General features: G+C 36.1%; 1 protein-coding gene across 1 annotated transcript; it reads right to left on the reverse strand.

The window, feature by feature from the left end:
• Nucleotides 1–4,966: 4,966 nt before the first annotated feature.
• LOC128189933 (fibrinogen-like protein A) lies at nucleotides 4,967–8,480 on the reverse strand. Its single transcript, XM_052861759.1, has 4 exons — nucleotides 7,895–8,480; nucleotides 7,587–7,683; nucleotides 5,740–5,904; nucleotides 4,967–5,220 (listed from the first exon to the last, which is right to left on the reverse strand). Exons 1-4 carry the CDS (start codon nucleotides 8,465–8,467, stop codon nucleotides 4,967–4,969), a joined length of 1,089 nt encoding a protein of 362 aa, XP_052717719.1. The 5' UTR covers nucleotides 8,468–8,480.
• Between the last annotated feature and the right edge of the window lie 1,449 nt (nucleotides 8,481–9,929).

Below are 9,929 nucleotides of genomic sequence, written 5' to 3' on the forward strand. Positions count from 1 at the left end.
CAGAATTTTACACTCTGCAAATATCTGTAAGGAAAAAAATGATTCATTAGATAGTTACTAGATGACACAACTGGTCAGCCTTTTACAGGATAAAAAGGAGAAGCTGAACAACAGCTGTAAATGTTATACAAAGGGTCAAAACAACCAAGAATGCCGGATAGAGGATCCAAACAGCCTAGAATGCCGGATAGAGGATCCAAACAGCCTAGAATGCCGGATAGAAGATCTAAACTGCCGAAAATGCCGGATAGAGGATCTAAATAGCCGAGAATGCCGGATCGAAGATCAAATCAGCCTAGAATGCCGGATAGAGGATCTAAACAGCCTAGAATGCCGGATAGAGGATCAAAACAGCCCAGAATGCCAGATATAGGAATAAAACAGCTGAGAATGCCGGATAGAAGATAAAAACAGCCTAGAATGCCAGATAGAGGATCAAAAAAACCTAGAATGCCGGATAGAGGATCAAAACAGCCTAGAATGCCGGATAGAGGATCTAAACAGCCGAGAATGCCGGATAGAGGATCTAAACAGTCGAGAATGCAGGATAGGGGATCAAAACAGCCGAGAATGCCGGATAGAGGATCTAAACAGCCGAGAATGCCGGATATAGGATCAAAACAGCCCAGAAAGCCGGATAGAAGATAAAAACAGCCTAGAATGCCGGATAGAGGATCAAAAAACCTAGAATGCCGGAAGAGGATCAAAACAGCCTAGAATGCCAGATATAGGATCAAAACAGCTGAGAATGCCGGATAGAGGATCTAAACAGCCGAGAATGCCGGATAGAGGATCTAAACAGCCGAGAATGCAGGATAGAAGATCAAAACAGCCTAGAATGCCGGATAGAGGATGAAACAGCCTAGAATGCCGGATAGAAGATCAAAACAGCCTAGAATGCCGTATAGAGGATCAAAACAGCTGAGAATGCAGGATAGAGGATCAAAACAGCCCAGAATGCCGGATAGAGGATGTAAACAGCCCAGAATGCCGGATAGAAGATCAAAACAGCCCAGAATGCCGGATAGAGGATCAAAACAGCCTAGAATGCCGGATAAAGGATCAAAACAGCCTAGAATGCCGGATAGAGGATCAACACAGCCTAGAATGCCGGATAGAGGATCTAAACAGCCGAGAATGCCGGATAGAGGATCTAAACAGCCGAGAATGCCGGATAGAGGATGAAAACAGCTGAGAATGCCGAAGAGAGGATCAAAACAGCCTAGAATGCCGGATTAAGGATCAAAACAGGGATCTAAACAACCGAGAATTCCGGAGAGAGGATCAAAACAGCCTAAAAATGCTTTATAAAGGTTCAGAACAGTGTTAAAGCCGTATAAAGGACCTGAACAGCCCCTATTGTTCTACGAATACTATTTAAAAGATCGGAACTGCTGAAAAAAAAGCTGTTTTAAGGAATGTGATACTAATGCGAAATGTAGCCTTTAGTTTTCTTACGCCCCGGCCCTCTTCTTTGAAAACAAAGTAGAAGATGGCTACATTTTGCAGCTAAAGCTAAGCAAACTTGTAGGGTTTTACATTTAACTGTATAGGTCATCATTCTGCTGACAAACCCTTCTCTCATATCACTGCTTACCATTATCATATTGGCCTCATATCAGCCAAAAGCGGTAGGTTTAGCAGAAAAAATATAGATAATTGACAAGTGTTTCAGTAAAACTAGTTTTATGAAGTTCTTTCTTCCTCTTTACAAAATTCTAAACAAATACTTGCAAATTGTTACGGTTATAATGAACTTGGTTACAACTAGTTTACTGATAAAGCAGATTCGGATTGATTTTGTGTATTGTAGAGGTGAACAAAAGCGAAATGTACACCTTTTATATCGAAGTGTTTCATAGTTTTAACAATAGCCTTACCAATGAAGCTATTCTTCGAATAAGTTTATTCTCTCAGAAATCCTCAAATTTACCATTTAATTATTATAGGTTACCAAAGTATATTTCATGAAACCATAAGCACAAATGGTAGCATATGAAAATAAAAGTACTGAAGTACTGACGGGAGTTGATTTTATCTATTATCATTTATTTAAAATCAACGATATGTGATTTTGCATGGCAAGTAGTATCAGTAATCCAAATATTTCTAAGAAATTGTATGGACCCAGGCAAGATTGAACTCTTGTCTTGTTCAACCAAACGCTCGGCTGTCTCCGTTTATCTCCGACAAGCAAGAGAGACTCTGTTTTGTCGGATATTAACGGAGCCACCTAAGCGTCTGGTTGAACGAGACTACATTGAACTCTGGCGAAGGAATACATACGACTTTAAAAAATATCTAAAGTGTTTGTACAATTTAAAATCTTACTATTTTCATGGTATTAGTAAATAAGTTTTCTTGAAAAACAATGCTTCAGAATACATAGCATCGCATTTATCGATTATTTTCAAGAACTAAGTGTTGTCAGCGGTATAATTGATTTGTGCTTAGGTCCAAACACTGTTTCACTCTCGCTTTGCCCGAGTAAGTGCATAGGAGAGTTGATTAAAATCAACTCCCAAAAACCATGTATATACCGAATTTGATATAATAATTATTACAAATTCGTTAAACGGATACAACGAATTACGAATATGAAGAAGTAAATTCACTGGTATGTAGGACTTCGCAATAACCGAGTTATACCTGTTTTGTCGTTTTACAAAATTCCCGCATCCATAACCGTTGATTCGTGTTGCCTTGCCCTTATTAATCTCTGTGTTGGAAAAAAAATAGGATGGAACTGAAAGTAGGCAACACAAAGACAGAGGTTCGAAAGGTAATTATTTGTGTTTTAGTTTCTCCGGAAATTGAAATAATAAGCGCACCCCCCCCCCCCCATCTCGAAAAAAAATTAACAGTGACAAGGCATCCATTTTAACGAGGGCTATCGCTTACATTTCAAAAACAAACCGAGGTAATTCTAAATTGAAAATCTTTACAATCCATGTTGAAATGCTTTATACGGGCTAAAACAGCTAAGAATGCTTTATAAAGGATCAAAACAGCTGAGTGTGCTCTATACAGGATCATATAAGCTTCGAATGCTGAATAAAGAATCAAAACAGCTGATAATGTTTTATAAGGGATCAGGACATCTGAGAATATTGTTTAAGGATCAGAACAGTTAGGTTTATTGTATACAGGGTCAGGACGGCTCAGAATGCTGTATAAAGAATTAAAACATCTTAGCATGTTGAATAGAGGATCAGATCAGCTGCGAATGCTTTATAAAGTATCAGGACAGTTAAGAATGTTGTTGTAGCATGGGAGCTGGTACTCAGTCTAATGACAATGAAACACGTAATGTCTGTCTCTCCGTCTGTCTGTAATTTTTTCTACATTCTTCTCCTGGAGTCAGTTTCTCTCAAATGCGTACACATATCGTACCTCTTAGCCCGGCGTAAACCGGACTTAAAGGCGTAACTTTGCAACCGGCCTAAGTTCAGCCAAAATTCAATGCCTGGCAAAGGGTGGTTGTAACATTTGTTGTAAACAAAAACAAATTGCTAATTATATTGTTAAGATTATCATTGCTTACCATTATGTGCAATTGTACAATCTGTCGATGACATGCGATATAAAATTCACATGTATTGAAATTAAGGAAAGAAGTTAAAATGGATATTCATTATAGATGATTGAGATATTTTTTATTATTTTGTAATTTTATTGGTGTTCTAGCTCTACAGTTCATCTGGCAGTTATACCTACCCAGCCCCCCCCCCCCAAAAAAAAAAATAAAAAAAAAATTTGGGAGTAAAGAAAACAGCCCTGATAAAATGAATCTTAATTCAGAAAAGAATACAATGTACACTAATCACCTGGTTATCGATCAAGATTTTACAATGAGATATCATAGCTACACAGTCAATCCACGGCTAAACGATTATCATGTAATTATTAAAATATACTAAACTTCAACAGTATAGTCATGAAAATGTTCATCGTGGCCATAAACAAATAATTGATATCGCATTGTACAATGAATAACAGATGGTTTATATATGAGTGTAGCTATTAGGAAAACTAAAATAAAAAAAAATGAAATTCCAAGTTATATGGCGTGTTACAAACTCGACCTGTCAATATTATAACCATAATGTAAGTAATAAACTGTACACATTAAAGAAAAAAGATTTCCTTTTGAATCTTAAAACAATGAGCTATATTTTTGCAATGAAATGCGAAACAAAAAAAAAATAAAAAATTGTAAAACTTTTTTCGGTTCTAATTTTAAATATTATTTTGGCGATACAAAAATTGATTTAATATATATTTATATTACATGTAATAGTATAAAATGAAAAAAAAATCTTTGAATTAAAGTTATCGCAAACCAATGTTTATACATTTCTGATTAATTAACGGTCGTTTACAAGATAATGGCGGTATTTACATCTACTGAGATTAACCCCTCTATTTCTTACGGAAACTTATAGTCAATTCATAGTTCTATAGAAACAATCACACTGAAATCTACACGGCCCGTTTATCGATTGGTCGAAATCTACAACGGCTGAAGCTGACAGGACTGAAATCTACCCGCCCCCTTTTATCGATTGGTCAAAACCTACAGCGACCTAAGAAAGATCACGGACTGCACGAAATAATCAAGATAATGTCAGACTCAAAGTTTCACAGGAGACGATTTGGCTGTTTCTTTGAGTTAACGTACTGATGTTCAACAACAGCAATTTAGTGAATTTTACTTACTTTTTACAATCAATTTTATTATGAAGGTAGCAATCATTGCAGAAATTTTTTTAAATAATCCGCTTACGCGGGTTATCTATTTTTATCTGCAATGTCGCCTCCTTCATATCCCGCATGAATCTCAAAAAAAAAACATATTATGGTTTACATGTAACACAATCGGATATTGACGAATAAATTTACAGAAATATCAATGCAGAGAAAAATTCCATGGTTTTCATAACAAGGTTAACAATCAACCTAGATGTCAGGCTCGAGGACGGATCATCAGCTGTATTGATTTCAGAGATATCCACGAGTTTTTCCATTTATACCATACAATGTATTTCCAATCAGTTTTCTCAGAGTCGGTGTACTCTCCATTAGGGTTGGCGTCATAGCAGCTGTTGAACCATCCTGCCGATCTCCTCCTGTCGGTGGCACAGTTACCGCTGCCGTACCTGTCGTTATCCTGGTCCCGTGTAGTAAACTTCATGTTGTTGCTTTTATCCAGGCTATCCCCTACAATCATAATGGTTGTACATCATTGTGTGAATTATTTCAATAGATAGAACAATCAATATGAATGGTATTATAATACGTGTACATAGATGTATACTAGTATATCATATTGAAGTTTTGTTTAACAAGCACTCTTCTCTAACACTTTGTATGATTTAAGAAAATAAGTCTAAATATCAAATCAAACCATTACTGATTATTGTCGTTATCATGACAGTTGTTATTGCTGTAATCCAGGCTATCACCTACAGTTACACTGGTCATGATTGACATGCGTGATTTATGTCAATAGAACAATCAATTTAAAAAATGTCAACATAAAACTTATATTTGTATCTCAAATAAAAATAGTTGCCATCAATAACCATACTTGACAATTTGAATTGCTAAAAAAATGACTTAAGAAAAATTACTTATCATTATTAAGTGCTGACTTACTTTTTTTTCATTTTACTTGGTCAGTCAAAGTGCAGAAAATTATTAAAGATCTGAACTAAAGACACTCCGCATTATTGTTACCTGCATTCCCACTGTATCCAGTCACCTGTAGCTGATATTTACTGGCCTCGTCCCCGACAGAAAAACTTGAGTATACAGCATAGGCTCTCTCTCCATTGAATCTCTCCATATCTACTCGCAGTTCCTGGGGCTTCAGTGATGTCAATCTATGTAGCATGTCATTTCCTTTAAAAAAATTCACTGTGTATTACATATTTTTTTTCTTAGTTCCGTCGAACGTTTATTTCTGTATATTTATTTAAACAAATACTATGAATCTTAATCTGCTCATGCGCAAGAGACAATTCTGTTTAAGGACAGTACACCGACGCTGAGAATTTTTTTTCAAAAAGGTAGGAATTCCATGATGAGGACTGTGTGAGAAAGTCCATGGTGAGGACTGTGTGAGGAAGTCCATGGTGAGGACTGTGTGAGGAAGTCCATGGTGAGCACTGTGTGAGGAAGTCCATGGTGAGAACTGTGTGAGGAAGTCCATGGTGAGCACTGTGTAAGGAATTCCCTGGTGAGGACTGTGTGAGGAAGTCCATGGTGAGGACTGTGTGAGGAAGTCAATGGTGAGGACTGTGTGAGTAAGTCCATGGTGAGAACTGTGTGAGAAAGTCCATGGTGAGAACTGTGTGATGAAGTCCAGGGTGAGGACTGTGTGAGAAAGTCCATGGTGAGGACTGTGTGAGGAAGTCCATGGTGAGGACTATAGGAAGTCCATGGTGAGGACTGTATGAGGAATTCCATGGTGAGGATTGTGCAAGATCATTTTGAGGACTGTGTGAATAAGTCCATGGTGAGGACTGTGTGAGGAAGTCCATGGTGAGGACTGGGTGAGGAAGTCGATGGTGAAGGCTGTGTGAGGAAGTCCATGGTGAGGACTGTGAGGAAGTCCATGGTGAGGACTGTGTGGGGAAGTCCATGGTGAGGACGGTGTGAGGAAGTCCATGGTGAGGACTGTGTGAGGAAGTCCATGGTGAGGGCTGTGTGAGGAAGTCCATGGTGAGAACTGTGAGGAAGTCCATGGTGAGGACTGTGTGAAGAAGTCCATGGTGAGGATTGTGTGAGGAAGTACATGGTTTGGACTGTTTGAGGAAGTCCATGGTGAGGACTGTGTGAGTCTATTATGTTTTAATATGTTTGGAGAGTCCGTACCTTATTTTCCCCAGACCCATCCCGTGAAGTTTGCGCATGCTGCATATTATCGCTTAGGAAAGAAATTCAATGTCTAATGATAGCTACCGTATTACTTAATGTAATTGAAAATGTGTGTTTGCTAATTCTTGTCAAAATAATTTCGTTCATTCAATAATATTAACAGCTACCGAGTAGAACTTCATTTAATGTTAAAAAAGATATATATATATATAGATAGATAGATAGATAGATAGATAGATAGATAAATATATATATATATATATATATATATATATATATATATATATATATATATATATATATATATATATATATATATATATAGTTCCTTTAAGTTTCAGAACGGATTCAAAACAATGCCTTGGGATATTTTTGAAAGAAAGTCTCGTTTATGAGAAACAGGATAAAGTGAAGACTCGAAATAATTCTGTCCGCATTTTATTTTCACACACCGGTAACTTATACTTCACTCTTTTTTTAAACCCAAAGTGTTTACTTATTTGCTAATAAAATGGAGGTCAGTATGACAAATGGATGAATTCTGTCCGCGTTTTTATATGTTCACACGCCGACAGATCACTTTCAATATAACCAATGGCAGTGCTACTACCACAAAGAGAGAGAGAGAGAGAGAGAGAGAGAGAGAGAGAGAGAGAAAGAGAGAGAAAGAGAGAGAGAGAGAGAGAGAGAGAGAGAATTTATACCTATCCAATACTCGATATCAGCAAATCCAAACCCGTTCTTGTATTCCGTCCAGTTGCGGTAAAAGTCCACGAAACCATTGACTCTCCGCTGTATCACCTGTTTCGAATTAGGACAACACAAAACAAACATCTACTCTTCAAAAGCATCAATTGAAATATTTTTGTGCATAAACAATGACTGCATTATCGAACTGACTTAATATGAATTCATCTTTGGAAAAGGCTATTTCTTTTATCAGAGAGAGAGAGAGAGAGAGAGAGAGAGAGAGAGAGAGAGAGAGAGAGAGAGAGAGAGAGAGAGACCTTACCGTCCATCCTCCGTTGTCAGTAGTCATATCACAGTACACGGCCTTTGATCTATCTGATGAAGCTGTAACATTATACACGCCGTTCTTCCATCTGGTGTTTGAATATTTCTCCAAAATGTCCGCGCAATCAGAACCGTTTATGTAATGTACCTTTGAAAGAAATTGGCTTATCCTTTCCACATTTTTCAGCATATGTATAGCTTCCCCTGATGAAAGCTGTTCCACCACATACAAACTAGCATTTCTTATATCGTCTAGAACGTTTTCGCTTTTGGTAGCTAGAGACACTATTTCCTGCCTCAAGAGTCGCTGCTCAGTCTGAATAATGGAAAGACTTTCGTTGCTTTGTGTCGCTATTATATTTTCGATTTTTTCCTCAATGTTTTTTACTTTCTCGAGTTGTTTTGTTACAATCTGTTCAATACCTTGACTAAATTGCTGTAACTCGGATCTTATAAAGTGTAACGCCAAGTCTGAAGACCTTTGTCTTTCTCCCATTTCATCAAACAACGCCTGTCCATTTATTGATAAAAGCAATGAAGTCAAAATCAGAATTCCAAAAAGTCTACCCATCGCTGATTTGTTAGAATTCGTCAAGTCTGCTTCAATTTAGTTTCCTATCTGTATAGTTCTTTAATACTGGTTGCTGTCTGGAAGAATTCCAGTTGTAAAACCTAATTCGTCAAAACAGAAAAAAGCGTTGCATAGTCTTTGAGTTAAGCTATTTTAGACGTTAGTTTCACAAGCAATTGTTTCTGTGATAAGGTTTAACCCATTAAATGAAAAACAAATAGAAATGCCATTGTCTAAAATATCTTAATTTAAAAAAACCTAATAGATTTTATTATCAAATCAGCTCACAAATAAATTGAACCCTTACTCAGATGATTGTGAACTGTTTTTCTATAGTATTGAATTTTTTTTATATTTGCAAATTAGAAATAAATTTAAAGTTCACTTATAGAATCGGTAATCCAACTGAAATACTGTGTTAGAAATTACCTTGCACACTATTTCTGGAATTATGACTTATTAGGACAATTTGTTTTCTCAAATACTAAAAAGGTAATACATTCTTCAAATTTATTAATTCACATAACTTTAAACAGAATAATAATGAGAATATATATTTCATTACATTGACCACTTATAATTTTTCATCTGCATTACCAAAATTAAAGATTATTTTATACTATGGTCTTTTAATTTAAAGATTAAGATAAAAGAGAACACATTGATGATTCGTCCTTATGTTTTCCAGAACAAAGATTACCGTAGAGCCATATTAGGGACTGGAAGGGGTGTAAGGGTAGCCACTAAGCTACGTAAGAATATTAATATTATGATTATACAATCATACAATCAAAGTATTGCAATTTGGCAAAAAAACAACAAGATTAATTTACATTTTTATGTATGTATGTATGGTTATGATCCAAGATCATGTTTAGAAGACCTCACAATAAATTTATAAACGAAGAACACTGACAAATAAAAAGCAATTATTATCTGCATAAAAATGCGGGAAACACAACGTCCTGATTTTAAAATCTTGCTTTATTTTCTGATAGTTGAGAACTATCAGGATTGAAGTGCATTAGATTAAATGAATATCCATTTTCTTTCATTTTCTTGGAGTTCAGATCAGGATAACAGTCCAGTTTTTGTGATTTTAAATTCACGCGATTTGATACAAAAAGCGGGATCGATCATGGAATTAAGAACTTATTTTGTAATCTCGGAGACATAAACCAGTGTCTGGATCAAACCATTGTGAAGTTTTATAGTTGCGACCAAACGTGACAACTGCGGTCCTAATTAAGGTATTCAACGTATAACGACCACATTTTGTACCTGATAAATAAATGGTCAGATATTCTTAATCATGATACCATTTTGAAGATGTTATTAAATAAAAATACTCCACCAAAGGAATTTTCAAAATATTAATTATGGTCAAACTAATTACACCTTGAATTGTGCATTGAAATCTATGGGCAACGTATGTTTTAATAAGATATTGTAAAAAAGGAAC

This window comes from Crassostrea angulata, chromosome 6 (assembly GCF_025612915.1).
Source record: "Crassostrea angulata isolate pt1a10 chromosome 6, ASM2561291v2, whole genome shotgun sequence".
Lineage (NCBI taxonomy): Eukaryota > Metazoa > Mollusca > Bivalvia > Ostreida > Ostreidae > Magallana > Magallana angulata.

Coding starts and splice junctions, on each gene's coding strand:
- LOC128189933 (XM_052861759.1), bottom strand. CDS start 8,467: ATGGGTAGACTTTTTGGAATTCTGATTTTGACTTCATTGCTTTTATCA. Junction 5,905..7,586: donor TGATATCGAGTATTGGATAG/GTATAAATTCTC, acceptor ATTTTTTTAAAG/GAAATGACATGCTACATAGA. Junction 5,221..5,739: donor TGGATACAGTGGGAATGCAG/GTAACAATAATG, acceptor TTATGATTGTAG/GGGATAGCCTGGATAAAAGC.